General features: G+C 50.4%; 1 protein-coding gene across 3 annotated transcripts in view; it reads right to left on the bottom strand.

Moving 5' to 3' along the window:
• The window catches only part of LOC102443910 (tyrosine-protein phosphatase non-receptor type 11-like), a 111068-nt gene that overhangs the window by 16675 nt on the left and 75693 nt on the right, over window positions 1-18700 (bottom strand). For all 3 annotated transcript variants that reach the window (XM_089773185.1, XM_075906706.2, XM_075906708.2), the window contains exons 3-8: window positions 7669-7863; window positions 3250-3442; window positions 2963-3082; window positions 1979-2092; window positions 1548-1644; window positions 864-943 (exon numbers count right to left, since the gene is read on the bottom strand). In XM_089773185.1, coding sequence (XP_089629311.1) covers window positions 864-943; window positions 1548-1644; window positions 1979-2092; window positions 2963-3082; window positions 3250-3442; window positions 7669-7863 — 799 coding nt within the window. The remainder of the gene's footprint in view (window positions 1-863; window positions 944-1547; window positions 1645-1978; window positions 2093-2962; window positions 3083-3249; window positions 3443-7668; window positions 7864-18700) is intronic.

Here is an 18700-nt window from a genome sequence, read left to right on the forward strand (position 1 = left end):
CTAACAGGCTTTCCTCTGGGCATCATGCTGTATCAGAGTCCCAGACACAAATCTTTCTGTTTGCATTTTCTAGGAACCCCATCACCACTGCTAACGAGACACCCTCTGCTAATTTTCCTCATGTCCCTGCCCGCAATAAGCTTACCACCCTCTGCTCCGTGCAGGTCACAAGACAGCGGCACAAGTTCTGGCTGAACCGGACCGGAAAATACACGACCCCATCACTTGGCAAATGCTTACACACCACCTGAGCTGCTCAGGGCTGGAAATCCAGCTCCAAATTGGTTTCAGCTCACAGGCACAAATGAGTTTGACCTCAAGGGCAATCTCCCGCCACGGCGCGCCACTTGGCTTCGGAGCCCCTGCTCCGGGAAGGCCAGGTCAGGAGAGCAGCACTGGGAATAGAGACGGAGGCATCTCGGGAGGAGCCGTGCAGGGACGGCCAGGACATGGGGTGCAGCAGCATTAGCAAAGCCTCAGGTCTGGAAGCACACGACGCCATGCACCCCACGGTGCACTGGAGCACGCCTGCCCTGCTGCTTTTTCTGGCTACCCTGAATGATGGCGGGTAGGGGCTTCCGTGACGCACCTCTTGTGCTGGTCTCTCTGGCTGCAGGGAGCAGTCCATAGGGGCCGCCTCACCCTGCCAAAGAGGCAGCTGGCTCAAGAGCAGGTGGAGGAACATCAGGAAATTGCCGGGAGTGCGGGAGCACGCCACAGTCAGCATCAATGCAGCTGGTCCGTGACAGCCAAACACACGGGCTCCTGCTGGGCTTTGCCTTGCCAAGGGTATCCTGCTCCCTCGTTGCCCACAGGCACGGAGAAGCAGACTCTGCAAAAGCCACCTTTCCCTCCCCACGTACCTTGATGTAATTGGCGTTGATGTAGTCTGAGCCTGGCACGCTCTCATCCACGTCTCGGAGCGCAACCCGCGTGGTGTCGACTGCACCGGGAGGGAAGCCAAGTGTGAGCCACGCGGAGAAGCGTCACTGTGCTGCACACCCAGCCCCAGGAGTTTGCCAGCAGCCCGGCGGTGGCACAAGCTCACTCACACGTGACCGGCTGGGTCTTTCAGGGCTGGGGCTAATTGGATCCCACTCCAAAGCAGAGAGAGGTTTCCCTGGGGTCCGATAAAGGCAGCCTATTCTGCCTGGCCCTGGAGTATGCTGCAAACCCATGAAACTTAAGCCAGACTCCTGGGTGGCACCCTGATACAGCCGTGTGCACAACCCGAGACTGGGTCCGACTGCCCCAGGGGTTGGAGCTTGGGCTTCACGTGATTTTTGGCCAATGCCAGCGAGGCGGAACCGAGCTCTGGGGCTGGGCTGGCCTCTGGGCACGAAGTGGCAAAGATGAAAAGGGAAAGCCTGGGATCAGGAAAGTTTCCCTGGGATCAGGAAAGCAACTCAATGGACCCTCCCTCACTCTGATCCAATAGGCAACGATTCGCTGGCATGTGAATCTAGGGCCAGGGCCTCTGCCAGGCAATCCCAGCCCCGAATACCACTTGTCAGCAGCCCCCAGAGAAGCTCGGAGGTTATCCTTACAGGGCAGGATGTTCTTATAGCGATTCTTCGATTTGTTCTCCAGCCGCTGCCCTTCCTTCCGGGGGTAGAGGAGCTTACATTCCTGCTGCTGCAGCATCTGAGGAGAGGGGGACAAGCACGTGACATGCTAACGGGGAGCTCTCCGGTACCATAAAGGGATGTGGGTGTCCTCCTACAGGGCCCTGGAGCCAGGAGGGGCTCCTCGAGCAATAAGGAGAGGAGGGTAGGACTAGGAAAGGGATCCTACAAACAGGGCATAGAGTGGAAGGAGAGGAAGTGCAGAGAACTCCCTCAGACCGGACCCGGCAACCAGTGCGGGGAGGCGGCTCCCCTCTTCCCCCCCACATACTGGGCAAGCCCGAAAGTTCAATGCCGAGCTGGTGTCCTCTGCAGGTGTGGGGGAGGGGAAGGGCACACAGTGTCTCCTGTACCTCAAACTCTTCCCAGAAGCCTTGCTTGGCCTTCTCGCTCTGATCCGCCATTTTGTTCAGCTCCTTCACTCTGTTTTCGATGTTGGCGGCATTGATGCGGGTGGCGTTAAAGGGCTGAAAGGCAGACAGGTGCAGGCACGTTCAGAACAGAGGGAGCGTCACATACCTGTGACACTGGGACACTGCTCCCACAAGGGTCCTCTGCTTTCTGCTCTGCCCCCCCCCCCCCCACCGCCAACTAGGATGGGCATCAAAGCACAATCTCCCCCTCACCCCCCTCACATTTTCTGCTCGAGACTGCGGTTGTAGTGCTGGGCTAGTGACACAGCAACGATTTACTAGCCGAGTACAGCTCAGACTCTAGCAGACAAACATCTGCTTGCGGATTAGCCACTAGATGGCGACAGAACAGTGACGACCAGGGTGTAGCGTGGCCGGGCTGCAGGGCAGAGTAAAGGCTGTAATAGGCTGGAATCAGGTCATGACATAAGAGGTGCTGTTTGGTCACAGGATCACCCCCCCCCCCCCCCCCCCCCGCAAATCTATTCCACTTCCTAAAGCCTGGGAGAAGCCAGGCTGAAAGTTGGGGGGGGGGGGGGGGGAGGGGGAGGGAGTCTTATGGGAAGCCACTACACTGTTTGCATTCTCTCTAGCCTCAGTAATCCACTGCTGACTTGGCCAGTGCGAGACATGCCCTCACCCTCAAGTTTTTGCTACTGTGCAGGTTCTTCCTTAAGCGTGAAACTGATTTCCAGTTTCCAGACGGGTGGTCTAAACATGGGATGGAGAAAGGGAGACTGCCCAGTAAGTGGAGCAGGAGACAGATTCCACCACAGATTGCCTTTGGCCACCTTAGGCAAACCACAATGCCCCGTGCCTCAGTTTCCCCAACTGTAACAACCAGGAGATAGGACGGAGCACTCTGTGGCTCAGGAGAGGATTAGTTAGCTCACACGTATCCGGTCCACGCTTAGCAATAGTTACCTGTTTCAGATGAACCACAGCTCCGGATTTCTCTACCATGGGGTTTTTCTTATAGTGCTCTACGAGGTCTGTGAGCGTGTCGAACCTCTCGCCTCCTCCAACGTCGTACTTCCCATCCAACTGCGGGAAGAAGGGGCAAGTTATCAAAGCTCGCACCATGTGCTTGAGCCAATTCCTACTGGAGTTGGTAAGACTTCCCCACTGGACTGAAGGAAGAGCTGGACAGGACCCCAGGAGAGCCAAGACAACCAATTCCCCACCCTACCAGCACATTTGGGGTTTCCCACCTGGTAGCGGATCATCACGTGAGTCACCCGCGGCTTCCGGTCTCCAGTCTCCATCTTGTCTTCATTCGTCAGCACCGATAAGACAAAATCCCCCGGTTTGCTCTGGCTCTCCCGTACCAGAAAGCTGCCCGGCTTGCCTTTCTCCGTCAAGAGCTTCTCTGCCTCTTTGCCAGTCAGGTGCCCATGGTACCACCTGAGAAATGGAGAAGAGAATCAGGGTGGAGGAGAGACACACCCAGATAGCAGCACTCCAAGAGAAAAGACGTCCCTCCCGATAAGCTTAGATGCCGCCATGACTGGGCATTAAACGGTTATGCTGTCCGGCAACTGGCAAGATACTTCCATTGGCACGTGGGGTTTGCAGTGAAAATCAGAGAAGACAGAGCAAGGAGATGGGAACCGCTCAAGCTAAACCAAGAAAGAATGTGCCAATATACAAGTCTGTACAGCTTATGCTTGCCACGCACAAGGCTGGTGTCCCCACCCTCACCCCCACAGCCTGCCTAACTGGGGGAAGCCCCCAACTCCGAATATTTAGAGTAAAACCCCAAGGACATTGCTGCTATGTGTGGCAACCGCGCGTCGATACGTCATCCGGCTGAAGATGCCAACGGCAGGATGTATTTGCCCCACTGGACAAATACAAAACTCCGTGGTTTAATATAAAAAACAGGACTATGTAGCACTTTAAAGACTAACAAGATGGTTTATTAGGTGATGAGCTTTCGTGGGCCAGACCCACTTCCTCAGATCAAACAGTGGAAGTAAATGGTCACAGCCATATATACCAAAGGATACCATTTTAAAAAAAAGAACACAATTTGGTATATATGGTTGACAATTTTCTTCCACTATTTGATCTGAGGAAGACTAACACGGCTACATTTCTATCACTATTCTACATGCATGGTTTAATATACTAATTGATCCTGCTGGAATCAGATTCTCATTATGTTACAACTGATGGAGAGTAGCTCTGTCATCTGCCACCACTGAGAAGAACAAGGAGCAATGGTCTCAAGTTGCAGCGGGGGAGCTCTACATTGGATATTAGGAAAAACTATTTCTCTAGGAGGGTGGTGAGGCACCCTATCTACGTTCCTATCTCCAGCTCGTCCTGCTTTAAAAATGCAAGCCACTTATTAAAAACAAGGCATCCCGGGGCAGACTGAAGACTAACAAATTTATTGGGGCATAAGGTTTTGTGAGCTGCTGCTCACTTTTTCAGATTTGCAATGCCAACTGGTGGAATCAAATCTGGGACCTCTGGAGCTTAGTGCACGAACTTCTATTGCGTGAACTAGAAGTCAGCTGGCTGGTAATTAAGGCGTAGAGTAGGGATGTTGTTAAACATTTATTTTGGTAAATGTTTGTAGCAGCTAAAAAACACTCCATTGTTACACTTATGCATAGCGGACAGGCAGGTGCCAACTTTCAAGCCAGCTCCCAGCGAGCACCAGCTCCTCCCCACTGCTGCCTCTGATACAGAGGCAGCAGCACAGTGAGCAGGTGGCTTCACCGGAGCCAGCACACATGGAGAGCTGGCTCCAAAGCCAGTTCCCACCTCTCCCATCCCTTGCTCCCTCCAATACAGAGGCAACAAAGGGAGTACATGCACGTAACTGTTAGGATTAACCAATGAGCTCAGGCTTAATTGGTTATACATGTAAACGGATACACACTAAAATCCCTAGCATAGAGAGACTCACTCTCTGTCAGTGGTCTCAGTGACACTAGATGGGACAGTGTCCAACCCCCAGCAGGTGTGTGGTTACACATGAAGTGAAATTCAGATGGCAGGGAACACACACACACACACACACACACACACACACACACACCCCTCTAAGGAGACTAATTTCAATCCGGGTGAATGTGGCCCACTTCCAACAGTGATAAGAAGCTGGGAATACTAAAGGGGAAAAATTACTTATTGTAATGAGCCATTCCCCGTTATTCAACCCATTCTGAGGGGGTCAAATCTGCTCAGTGGTTTCAGGAAGTTTTGTTTGTTCATGTTCCACATCTTCTCCACTAGATGGCAGCTCCAACATGCTCTGGCCAGAGGGATACAAGCTTTCGTAGCACAACTCGTCTCATCAGCGGAACTTCCAGCACTTTACAAGAGTGGCTATTACCCCCTCTTGCTCAAGGCTCCCCAGTGAATCACAAGTACAGTTGGCTGAGAACTAAACACCATTCCTCCCAGCCCTACGTCACCACCGGAACGCACGGCTTTTATTCCTGGACTTATGTTAGCAGCTCCACTTGTTAGCTCAGATCCAGGAGCCTTGTGAGTTTTGCTTGGATAGTGGAAGGATGTCCTACTGGTTAGAGGACTAGCTCAACACTGACTAAACTCACTGGTTCCTGCTCTACCACAAACTTCAGTGTGGCTTTGGGTACATCTCTCTGGAAGAGGAGGAGGATTCTTCCTGTCTTACAGCTGGAGCCCACAGTCTGTCTCAGCTTAGGCCAGGTCTACACTGAACTAAGGGGGTCTGCTGAAAGTATGCAACTCTAGCTACATCAATAATGTAGCTGGAGTCAGCTTACCTTAAGCCAAGCTTGGCACCATCTTCACAGTGGCACGCCACAGGAGCAAATGCTCCCGTCGACTTTCTTTATTCCTCACAGTTATGAGGAGTACTGGCACGTGCCCTGACTGGGACAGGCCTCAACATTCGATTTCACAGGTCTTAACTAGACCCACTAAATCAAATGCCAGAACATCGATCTCCAGCATATAAACACATGACCTGAGATTTACCCTCCTCAGTTCAGGTACTGTTACTGCGGGCCTACAACACGAAGCACAAACCAGGACTCTGACTACTGTTATACAGTCTGAGCATGGATGTCCTGACGCAGAGGAGCTCTGAGTTAGCTCACACAACCAAACAGTGGCTGTGGACAGATGCTAGTTGGTTCCCAGTTTGAGGAGGCTGGTGCCTGGCCTGCAAGTCAGGCTGCCGGGAATTCAAAGAGGTCCAAAATATCTTCCCGGAATGATGCAACAGCATCACATCATGTCTCAGCAACTTTGCTCCAGAGGGCAAAGTTCACAGTGGGAGGCAGCAGCAGAAATCCCAAAGGAACGGGCTGTGACCACAGGGATTTCAGCCAGGGGCTGCAGGGCTCCCCAAGAGCCAATCCCTTTGCGCCGATTCGAGAACGTATTAGGATTCTGCGTACGGGTGAGTTTTATTGCTGCTGAGTGTGGCAGGATGACACCTCGGTAGAGCCAGCCAGGCACTGCACACAGCTCTGCAACTGTGCTTCGGTCCCCAGGTCCCGCTTCCCTCCCCAGTCCCCGCCTCCCTCTGCTTTGCAAATCCCGATCCTCACACAGTGCCCCTCCATATCCGCAGTCCCACCCCTTGTACCTCAGGCCCATTTCCTCCTCCCCTCCCCAACCAGAGAGTCATCATGTTGGCGATGAGCAAGAAACCCTGTAAGCAACTTCTTTGCCATGCCCTGGGAGACCCTATAGGACTGCCGGGCCTTTGGGCAACGTGTGGGGGCACTCAGCCTCCCAGGACAACCCCGCCTCCCCCCGAGCCACATGGAGCGCATGGCGCTGGACTCAGGAGCATGCCACCCAACACTCCAGCAGCAATTCTAAAGGGTGCAGGGTGCCGCACCACCAGGTCCCGGGGCAATACCCCTTTACCCTCCTCGGCTGAGTCTCTTTGGAGGGAATCAATACAAAGGGAGTTTCCACTTCTCCGGGTCTCCTGTGAGCCTTGGCTGCTGCCCGGCCTCCCCTCACGCTGCAGGAGAGAATGAGCAACCCGCCACCTTAGCAACCAGGCCGCACGTGACCCAGAGGGACTGCCCAGCCCCTCAGCTGGGGCAGCTCACATGATGGAGCAGCTTTGCTCCCTGTGCACTATTTCAGGAAGTGAGACCGTCCTGCCAGCTGACTGGGGCTGCTAAAGTTAGAGTAACGAGGGGCCGTTGGTGGCGTCTCCGCCCACCCTGCCCATGCATTTCCCTTTCTGGTCCAGGCAAGCCAGCTCTGTCGGGGGCATGTGACCTGGGGGAAACTCAGGAGGGGAAACAGGAGTGCGAGGGTCATGAGGGGTGACTAATCTGGGACTGCGGGGGAAGTCTGAGGTTACTGGAGGCAAGTTTGCAATTCAACCGAAGCCAGAGGGATCCCTGGCCTGATGGTCACGACTGTCACAAGGGGCTGTGCCCTAATGCCCTTGCTGCTACATGGGACAGGGAAGGGATCACGAGGTCTATGCATGCAGCTCTTGAGCTAGGAAACCCAAAATACACCTCGTTTTGGGCTCCATTCCCTGGGGTGCCGGCGGCCTCAGAGCACACCTATGAGGACCACGCCAAACGGCCCTCCGTGATTTGCCCAGCGTGTTTGAGAGGCCAGACGGCAGGCAGCAAGCAGCAGCTCACCTCTCAGAGGTGGGGTCCTGGCAGTTCAGAGGATATTTCAGCTCAATGACGTTGCTGTTTTTCTCCCGCAGCAGCCCCTGCTGCTCTGTGTAGTACTGCACCAGCTCTGCCAGGGTGGCAAATTTCTCCCCTCCATACAGGTCGTAGTAGTCTCCGGTGTTCTGGATCTTAATGTGGGTCACCTCATCATTCCTCCTGGTGGGGGAGAAGGCAGGAGATCATATCACTGTGGGAGGAGAGGGGGGAGGGAAAGAGCACAGCACACACTGGCAGGGGTCTTGGAATTATCTCAGAGTGGTTAGACTCCAAACATGATGCTGTCCTAGTAAACAGCTCTTCTCTAGCACACTTAGCAGATCTCAAGAGGCTTTACAGAAGGAGGCCGATATCATTATCCCCATTTTACAGACATGCAAGTCAATGCCCGCCCCTGCCTCAGTTTCCCCAGTCAGCAGGCCCTGTTCAATGTTCTACCCACTATGTAATACTACTCTGCTGATATACTCATGTTAAACAGGCAGCCGCATCAACAGGAGTCCTATCATACAAACTTCATAACAGCTAATTAGTTCCCTCCCTCCCCCGCCCCAACAAAACTCCTTCCCCATTTATAAGGAGCCCAGGGCCTGATTCAGAGGACCTGGGCATTTGCCTCTCCCATCAACTTGGGCCATACAGATGCTTAAGAGACCCACCAATTTCTATGCTTGACTCTGTTCTCTTTCCTAACTCCAGTTCCGAGAGCTCCCTACCAGTTAGCTGCTATCTGGCAGTGCATTTTTATTACCCACCGCCAGTGTTTCCTCTAATTTTTTCCATCCATGGGCAGAATAAATTTTGCTCTGTGCACCGAGGCATGTGTGGATGTGCACCACTGACAGAAACACAAGCTGCCAGCTGTGGGTACTTTGCTCATCAGCTAGGTGGCTGCCCAAATGCTCAACTTCCAGGGAACACTGTCGGGAACCTCGGGACAGGGAGGACGATCACTTCCTAGTACCCAGCAGACATTTATTCGGTCCACACCACATACAACTGAGCACGAGTTCTGCCTGCCTGCTCCAGGCCTGGGCTCCCATGCGGTTAATACATGCAAGCAGGACTCAGGTGCAGCAGCATGGTTGCCCAGGGTGCAGGACTGGATAGGAGGCTGCATGTCAGGATTCAGAGCTGCACAGGCAAAATCTTCCCAGCCCCAGGAAGCAAACTGGCTCCACGCCCAGGCAGCAAGGCACGTGCTGCAGTGCTCAAGATAGTCCACCTCCCTGCCACGGCTTCAGAGAGCCAGTGTCCACACAGCTGTTCTCAGGGCCTTAGTGCAACCAAATCAGTCGCCCCAGGCTGCAGAGGGAATCTAGCCCAACGCTGTTGGTGAAGCAGACGCTGCAGCGTGGGGCTGCTGCACAGGGCTGACTTGGGAGGGGAGCCTGTGGCAGGAAGAGCAGAGAGACTACTAAAGGGCAGGATTTCGATCTCATGCACTGGCCATGACCAAGGGCGAAAGCTTCCAGCCCACGTGCGCCCGGTCTTGGAAAGGAAAGCGATGACCCGACCTTGGCTAGAATCCAGGTCCCCACCGCCCATTAGCATTAAAAGTCTAAGAGGAAAAACAAATAAGCAGGAGGATGTGGATGGAGCTGGATTATTTCATTCTTTCCCCTCCTACTCCAAACCTCCCCCCACCCCAGCTGCCACCAACCTCTCCAGCCAGCAAGCCCAGTTGGCTAGGACAGACCTGGCATTCTGAACTCATTTTGGTTTCCTTCGGATCCATCCCCAAGGGATCTGGGTGGGATGCACATGAAACGCGAGTGCCCAGAGCAAACCCTGCCCCCCCCCCCCCCCCCCCCACTTTGCCACTGGCTCTGTCCTGGTGTCTCAGAGCCCCAAGCCTGGGGGTTTACTAGCTTCTTCCCACGGCCCCCACCACCCCAGCCGGCTCCCGCCACTTTTCCGAGAGGCAGGCTAATTGCATTTTAAATGCACTTAGCGGCAGCCCTGCTGAGCTCATTCATGGTGGCCAGGAGCCTGTTGCTTGATGGATGAGCTGGCTTGGAGAGAGTTTTTTAATCTGGGGCGGGGGGGGGGGGGGGGGGGGAAGAGAAGGGAGACAAGCGGCTCCCAGTCTTGTATTTGTTACCAAAGCAACCGCTACAGCCAGACATGGGAGCCTGGGAGGTGCAAAGGGTGGGCTGGGTTGGATCGAAGAGGCACCAGTTTTGGAGCATTCCCAGGGCAGGAAGTATTCTGCATGGAGTCACATGGAACAAGGAGCCACACCCAAAGCCTGCCGAGTAAACGCCCTTTTCTGGGGGTCCAAGAGTCCCTGGGCAAGGCTGCTTGCAGGTCTCCCCAGAAGCAGGCTGCCTGTCCAGGAGCTAGGTTACAAGAGAAGTGGTGAGGCCTGAACAACACCGCAGGGTTTGCGCTAGAGTAGCTCCAACAGCGTTACCACGCCAGGGCAAAATTCCCAGACATGAGGCACGTGCTGCTGCGAGATGGGGCTGGCACCCGCGCTCCTTAGCCACAAAACCCCCTCGGACAGCTGCACCAGTTCTGCAGCATGCTTATGCCAGAACTTTGCTGCAAAGTCTCACATCAGTATAGTGGCTTCCATGCCAATTTTCTCTAGCATGACAAGCCCTTAGAGCAGCACCAGGAGGTTGAGATTTCTTTGTGGCGCTGCTTCCAGGAGCAAGATGACACCCATCAATTTACATGGGCTGGGAGGAAATCAGAAGGTGGAGGGAGAAGACAGGTTAATCTGCTGCATACTAGGGTAAACACTCATTTAATTGTTTAAGCAGTTAACCACTTACAGGCAGGGCAAGTGGAGAAGCGGGGGGGGGGGGGGGTGTTAATCACTCTCACATCCCTACACCATAAAGGTTTGGTTGTGCCAGGAAAAATGGGATGTGCCTGGAATAGGATTGCTTCTCAACAAGCCTTATAGAAAAGGAGATAAAAGAGAAATGTTTAGTGCTGCTCTATTTTGTCACAGCTAAATCAATGCTTAAGGTTTGAAAACTAGAGGAAAATGTTATTGGAAACTTAACTGACGATTGCAGTTTTTTGATAAAAATAGCAAACGTTAAGAATATATAAGGATGAAGAAAAAAACCCACTTGACGTAACTCCCTTTTAAAAAAAATTAAATGGACAAATTTTATCAATCCTTTAAAAATAATCTGAAATAAAAAAAGACAGTAGTCGTTTTTGAAACTACAATCATTTAAATGAAAGCATGTACATTTTCCTTTTATTCACCAAAAAAATCCAAAATGTAATTGAGTTACGGACTTGAGCAAACATTAGATAAATTGCTAGTTATTTTGCACCCATGAAGCTGCCCAAGAAGCAGAGATGAGTTTAAGTGCCAGCAGCATTACTGAGCCTGTGGTGACCCATGGCAAAGCTCTTCTTTGCAAAGACACGGTAGCAGCCATGTTTTCTCCAACCACTAAGCCTCCTTGGAGGGTTGCCAGCCAGCCATGTTAGGCCAGATCTGCCACTGGTGTAGGCCAGCATATGCTCCACAGGTGAGTTTCACATTGAGTATGGAGCTGTGCCCATGTGCTGGCCATTTCTCTTCAACTCTGCTAACGGAGACATTTAAGCTAGTAAGAATGAACTCACTAAGCGTTCTCTACAGAAGTTGGGAAACTCCAACTGGAGTCAATGGAGCAGACTTAGGCCAAGGCCTAGTGCTTTTGAAAATCCTATGTGTCTGTAGAATTTTTGGCACAGCAATACATAGAATCCCTCTCTGGAGAAGCCAGCGCTGCACACCAGGAGCACAGTACATCACATACTGTAAATGAAGAAGCACAATGGCATGTGGGGTGGTGAATGGGATCATTGGTTCATCTAGCCTGACCTCATATTACAGTACAGCCAGCTAGTCCATAGACTAAGCACACCAACTTTAGTTAGACCAAATCATTTCAGTCCTCAAGAAATGAATTTATCATGTGCCATAGGCAGACCAGGAGAGATGTTTCTAAAACATCTGGTGTTTTCATGTCATTACTGGGAGATGGTTAACACCTGCCTGTACTACCGCTGTTTGCTACAGCTTGAATCTGACTCTTGCAACTAGAACAGATTGTGGAGGTAGACAGATGTAAAACTTGGGGAGCATTTGGATCTGGAGCGTAAGGTCAGTCTGCTGTATGGAAGTAGAAGCCAGCTGTGAAATGTCGTTTCATACTAGGTTCAGATGACAAACCTGCTCTCAGAAGCACTGGTTGTTCAGAAGCTCAGGTTTATTGCTGTTGCTGACAGACTAAGGCATGTCTTCTCTAAACGGAAGATCCAACGCGATCAATCTTCTGGAGTTCGATTTAGTGAGTCTGAATTAGACTCGCTAAATCAAACTCAGGGCATCCCCCATTGGCATCCAGTATTCCTGCTTCTGTGAGGAGTAAACGAAGCCAGTGGAAGCATTCACTCCCTTCAGCCTCCCGCTGGAGGGACAGCGCAGAAACTTGAAACGAGGCACGTCGACTCCATCTACGGAATTAACGTAGCTGGAGTTACCTATCTTGATTTGATATTCCCTTGTAGTGTAGGCCTGGCCTGTGTGTAAGGTTTTCAAGGGAACTCAGCCAGCTTTTCAAGAGAGATGCCAAGGCTTTTCAAAAGTCTGTCGCCAACTGTGGCAGCTCAGCCCTTCAAAAACAGACCATGGTCAGAAATGGCCACACACTGGGAGCACCCTTACTGCCAGAGGCAGAGTATTACCATGGGTGAAAGACCTTATCTCCCCCTTACACAAAGCGAGTCTGTGCACTCAAAAGCACCAAGAGGGACAGATCTCTAGCCTATGCTTCCGGCATGGTCATGCAAGAGTTTTGTTCTCTGTTGGGCAGCACCATTACTGGTCTCGGCACAATTGGCAGATTAAGCTCACCAGCCATTTAATGCCAGACACTGGATGTGAAGAGCTTTTGCTCAGCACAGACCACATCAGATGGAAACCACATCTTTGCCATTTGGCCAGACGCTCTAAAGTTTCCTTCATCCCACTGCCCCCCCTCCCCCCAAGCGCCTTAACCTACAAAGCCTCAGTTCACTGAAATCTCCCCCTTCCCCCAGTCTAAAGGCTACTAGTACTGCACAGATGCAAAGGAAAAAAATAAATGGACAATCAAGGCCCTTTATCCAGGCAGCCCTCAAGGTCATGCTTAGCACAAAGGGCATTGAGGCATTTTGTCTTTCCCTCCCTCTTTTGCAACTTTAAAAAGTCTCTCTGGAGCAGCTTCAAACTGGGCAACAGAGCCTGCTCCCAGATCGTCGTCCTCCTCCCCTCAATTGGCACCAATGCAGCGCCCTAGCATGATGAGAAAGAGCAAAGCTGCGATATGTGAGGCACGGCCGTTGTGGCATTCCTATCGCTGGTTAGCAACAGGGACCTAGTGTTGCATCCACGTGCTAGAACTGCTTGCTAGCAGGAACCAGCTTCAATGGAGAGTTGACACACAACAAATTTGAAACCCCGAGCCAAATGGTGCACCCCATTCCAAAAGCCTCTCGGGAAACACCAATTATCTCTCTTACAATGGCCTATCTAGAGGCCATGCTCAAGATTGGAGCACTATCAGGCTAGGCATTGCACATGCATGGAGACACTCAGTCCCTGCCCTGAGGGCTTTGCAATTTACTTGGAGAAGTTTTACATTTTCCTTCTATTCTACAGGTCAATATCTGCAGCAGAAGGTGACAAATAAGGTCACAAGAAAGCAGTGATGGAGCCAAGATTCAAACACAAGATCTCCTGAATCTAATGCCTTGGCATTAGTTCATAAGTTGTAGCAGCAGTAGTGCCTGGAAGAGCCCTCCTACGTTCTTTGCTAATTGAATGGGGAAGCGACAACCCAGAAGCATCTAGGTGAAACCAACTATGGCTGGTCAAAATGTTTCGCATGAGCCAAGAGCTCACTCAACCTGCCCACAGGGCCTGAACCACAACCCATTATTCTGATGGTTGGAAAAAAAAATATTTGGGATTTTCTTTATTAGTCCCACATTTCCCTCGTGGGAAGAGTTGTTCTACGTGCTCTTTAAGTGGCCCAATTGAGAACAGCCTCATTAGGTTTCCAGGCAGATTTCTAGACCGAAGATGTGCAGATTGGGGTGTGTTTGAATCTGATATTTTTGGCACGAAAGGCAGAGGAACTGTTCTATGAGTCAAAACATGAGCCACCTCTGGCTGCTGTCCCCCCCAAAGTACCTTTGGTCATGTGATTCATTGGGCAGAGCCACAAAGACAGCCTAACTTATCAGGCAATTTGTCACCCCACTTAAACTGCAAGAGCAAACAAAAAACCAAAATCTTGCCTATGCAAAACAGGAAAAGCCTCCCACGTATTTTACAATCTTGGTTGAACACTTGATCAGATCGTAGCCTGGATTCTCAGCTACAGGCTCACTTCTCTACCAGCGCACCATGCCATTTGGGGATGCATGTGCAAACAGATGGACAGAAGTTAGAGAACCAAACAGCTCCAGGATGGACTTGAAAAAGACGTGAAAGTAAGGGGGTGCGCCCCGGTACACAGCTCCAGTAAGAACTGGCTGAGCTGTGGCAAAAGCCAGCAGGGAACTATTGAAAGAGTTGGCAGGGACACTGGTTGTGATAGGACAGTACCTGTAAGAATGTTAAATTCCTTTCACCCCAGGACTTGAGTGACTATCTTCATCCAGCTGGTTAATGGTTCAAATCCAAGTCAGGGTGCCCAAGCCAGAACTTATCATCCCCAATGTCCCAGGAGCCTACCTAAAGTCAGCTGATGGTTTCAGTCCTGTTCCCCATTGGCAAGGTGTCCCCAGTACAGCAACTTAGCAAGGCCAAAGGATCAAAGGGGCATGGAGAGTGAGCTGGTCTCTCGGGCGGAGGTTCAAAGCACACACAAGCCTATGCTGCTGCTACACCTTGTTTACTCAAAGAATTTCAGTCCCCTGGGCTAGCAAGGTGGCATCTTTCACCAATGCTAGTATCACTCGGCGGGAGGCAGAAGCCTTTGGTGACCCAGGCTAGAGAGATCCCAGCGTTGAAGCACTTCCCTTCTTTGAAGGCCCACTCTGACCACAAGGATACCTCGGCCATAGCCAATTAGCTTCCCCTCAACATTGTCTCACTGTTCACCAGGGCCCTAAACCAAGGCCATCTCCTCTTTCCCACCAGCTTGTGAGAGGCAATATGAGATGGCTTCACCCACCAGCATAAACTTGGATGGGCACTTCTCCTGCATTCATCATGCTTGGTCATTATGGAACGGGTGCAGATGGTTCAATCAATGCAGGCTCCAATGGGGGTGGCAGGAGGGAAGTGGAGAGGTCTCATCCCTCAAGATTACTTTGCAATGGGAAAAGCACTTGTCCCATGCAGACTCAGCATGAGGAACCCACCTCCTACTACAAGGCAACAATAAATGTTCCCATGTAGGAGAAGACCAACTCACTTATTTTAATTCACTTAGGAGGATGCTTAAAAAAACCCCAAACACCAGACTTCTGAAAAGCTCCTAGAGAGGTTCCCAGATTTCTCACATCACCTGAGACGGTGTCAGGGATTGCTCAAGTCAGTCAACAAAGCAGCTTCAGGCACTGCACATGCATTACCGAGCACAGAGGCACACCATGGACCCAGGATGGTGCAAAGAGATCAAGGACATCTAGGTAGTTTGTGATCTCACAAGTTGGCAATGGTTTCTCCACAGGGTTTGAGCTCTGTAGATTCCAGGCTTATGCTTTTTCCATGCAAGCTTTCCATACAGAACTAGTTCCCTGCTTCCAGGTCTCAAAGTAACATTTCCCTGACTTTGTTCTTCCCAAATCTGACTTGACCAGCCAAAACTGCCCCCCCCCCCGCAAAAAAGCTCAAACTCTCACCAACAATTCAAAGGAGGCATTCCTAGGATATACCCGAGGTATCAGGCAAACTACAGCCCCGAGTTAAATTTGTAAAAAACAACCAGTAGCAAACAAGTGTTTAAGCCAAAGTCTCAGATGGTGGCATTCCAACTTCTTCCTGGCAGTTACATGCGTGAAAAAATTTGGCCCTTTGTTTATAAAAACCCTGCTTTGTCTTATTTTTTGTCAGAAGAGAAACCCAACACCCAAGAAAGATGGTTTTGCGATTAAGGCACTTGACTGAGGCTCAGAACAGATGGCTTCTCACCCTAGCCCTGACACAGACATCCTGTGTGACCCTGGGCAAGTCATTGCATCTCTGCTCCTTATCTGTAAATGAAAAATAATACTCCCTTCATCTGGTCCATTTGAGTGTGAACTCTTTGAAGCTGGGTCTGTATCTCCCTAAGTGTATGCACCATGTAATGGAGGACTGATATCGGATGGCACCTCTAGGTGCTAATGTACTAACCTGCAACAACAACTGCTTTTTACAAAATTTTCTGCAAGACTTGAGTTCCCCTTTCAGGTGCTTGCCTCATCATTCCATTCATACGCCTGCCAACAGTATCTCATTAGTACCCGTGTGTTTACAATATCGGATTTAAACCCTGCAGTGTGCCTATGTAGAATTAGAGAATTTAGGGTTGTGTCTCTTTGGTTATAGGTTTAATCATCCAAATGCCAGAAGGGCAGGGAAGGAAGGAAGGGGAACAACCTTAAAAAAAATTCAGCGTCTAGCTAACAATAACAGTGTCCTACAGGAGTGTTAAGTGGGACACCGCTATGGGAGAAAAGCACTTTCTATTGTATCCAGCAAACCAAGATAAGATCAGGTCACAGTTTATGGGAACAATTTACCAAGTTAGTAGGGTCTCCATTAGGTGGTTTGAACAGATCTGTGCAACTTCTGTGGTCTAAGGTCAACTGTGTCTCAGGAAACTGTAAAAATCCCTGTTCCCCTTGTTTACGGTTATTTACAGAGAGCAGTCTGATTTCTGTAAATGGATCCTTGCTTTTCTCCAAGGTGATTCTAAATATTTGGATGCATCAGAAGGCCAGAAACATGGCTCTAAACACGCACCAGCTTCCCCATGTGATAACAGAGACAGTCTAACATAGCTCAGAATCTCTCCCAGACATGTTTTCCTTGATCCACCTCCATCACGTCACTCCCCAGTGTAAGAGACTAGTTCTGTTACAAACCAATATTGAGCTTTGTAAGACAGAGTATCAAAACCCTAATTAGAATCTGGTCCTTCCTCTGAACTGATGAGAGCTGTGATTAAGTGTGGGGCGAAAATAGGGTAAGGGTATGGTATTTTTAGAACAGTCTTCTAATCAAGACTGCAATATGCAAATAGCCTCGATTCAAATCAACCGTAAGACGACTGGCTGAGCCACCTCTGAGGTCACCATTTCACTCCCCCGCCCCCGCAACAGTTTCTATAATTGTCCTTCCAAGCACATTAAGTTTCACAAACCCATTAAAGTTTAGGAAAGATTTTGTTTCTCAAAGTGCCCCATTGCTCCCCAAGATCCTACTCTACACTGGCTTTGTATGCCATTTTAACAAACCAGGAAGGGTCGACTTGTTGTCAGGTCCCTGTGAAAAGGCTCCACTCCCAATAACCCACACGAGCCAGTCCCTGAAAGAGTAATTCAGTGCCGTGTAACCCGCTGTTGTATAAACAGTTGTCTTGTTATCTTCCAGAAGCACCGAGATACTCCTAACAGATCAAGGTCCTCCATATTGAGCAAGAGACTGTACAGACATGGGATAAGAAATGCAGCTGTTTCTCAGGAGTAATTACCACTCTCTTAATTTTAGCATAAAGTCACAGCTCTGTTTCTTGAGCTAATGCAGCTAGACCCTTTCCATCCTATGCTGAATCAAATATTTATTATTAATTAAAATGTATTGTGCTCTCATTGCTGAAGTGCCCAGAGCCGGAGACAGACTCCATTAATAAAAGGCTCAGTAGAGCCCTGCAAATCCATGGCTCATTTTTGCGGACACAGATGCAGATACAAATGTTGTACCCTGGCAAGAGCTCTAAGGATCATTAGTCCAAAATAAAGACTTCTCAAGAATACAAACTCCTCCTCCTACTGGACTAAGATGGACTAGCAACATCCCAAGTGTGGCAACAGGTTATTCTAACTAGCTGAAAACTATCCTACCAGAGGGGTGGAAGGAGGAGAACAGATGGGAACATGGAATATTCAATAGCTCAAATAAATAAAGAGAGGGCATCACTCCATTTCTTACAGGCATGGAGTCTCTCCACACAGGCCTGCCCTTTCCCCATGTGAACGATTTATATAGCCCTGTACAGCGTAATAGCTATAGGGATGGAAGCAAATAATGCAGGCTGTGTAGAGCAAGGACGAACTGGAGAGAGGGGTGTTTACAAAGGCTGCTGCATATGTTGTGGAAGGCTTCTGAGGTTCCCACAAAGTAACTGCTTAAAAGAGACTTCCCTAGAGATCCCAGAACTGTGGACCACTTGCTTTGGGGTCTGGTCAGCTAGAGCAACACCTAACATCTCTCCTCAGCTCATGTGCCTTCTCTCAGGAAGGGAGCTGCCTTTTCATATGTTCTTCGAGAAGCTGAAGGCGGAGAGCTTGGTTGCTCTCTCCTGACCTTTTCAGCCCCACTCGGTTCTTTGAAGACATTTGTGATTTCCTCTGCAGAAAAAAGTGCCCTAGAACCAGCCTGGAGCCCTCCCCTGCGTGGCAAAAAGGACCCCTGCCAAAGATACAATTGCAGCCAGGCATGCTGGCAGGCAGGGAGGAGAGAATAGAAGCCTTGGCAACATGACTAGTTAGAATTCACCAATGCTACTCAATTCGGTACCCTGATCTGTGCTTTACTGTTCCAATACGAGCGCTTGTGCGCACATGCTTACATGGCATCTGAGTCAACGGGACACAAGCATGTGCCAAAGCGCTTTCCTGAACCACAAGACACGTGTAAGGGAAGATCGTATCTATCGGGCACATGGCCCAGTTTGGGTGACAAAGTCAGCATTTGAAGGCAGCCACTAAAAATGAGAAGGAAGCAAAGGTGGGAAGATTTGAGACAACAAGGAGTCCGGTGGCAGTGGTACCTTAA

Source organism: Pelodiscus sinensis, chromosome 24 (genome assembly GCF_052426305.1).
Source record: "Pelodiscus sinensis isolate ZL-2025 chromosome 24, ASM5242630v1, whole genome shotgun sequence".
Lineage (NCBI taxonomy): Eukaryota > Metazoa > Chordata > Testudines > Trionychidae > Pelodiscus > Pelodiscus sinensis.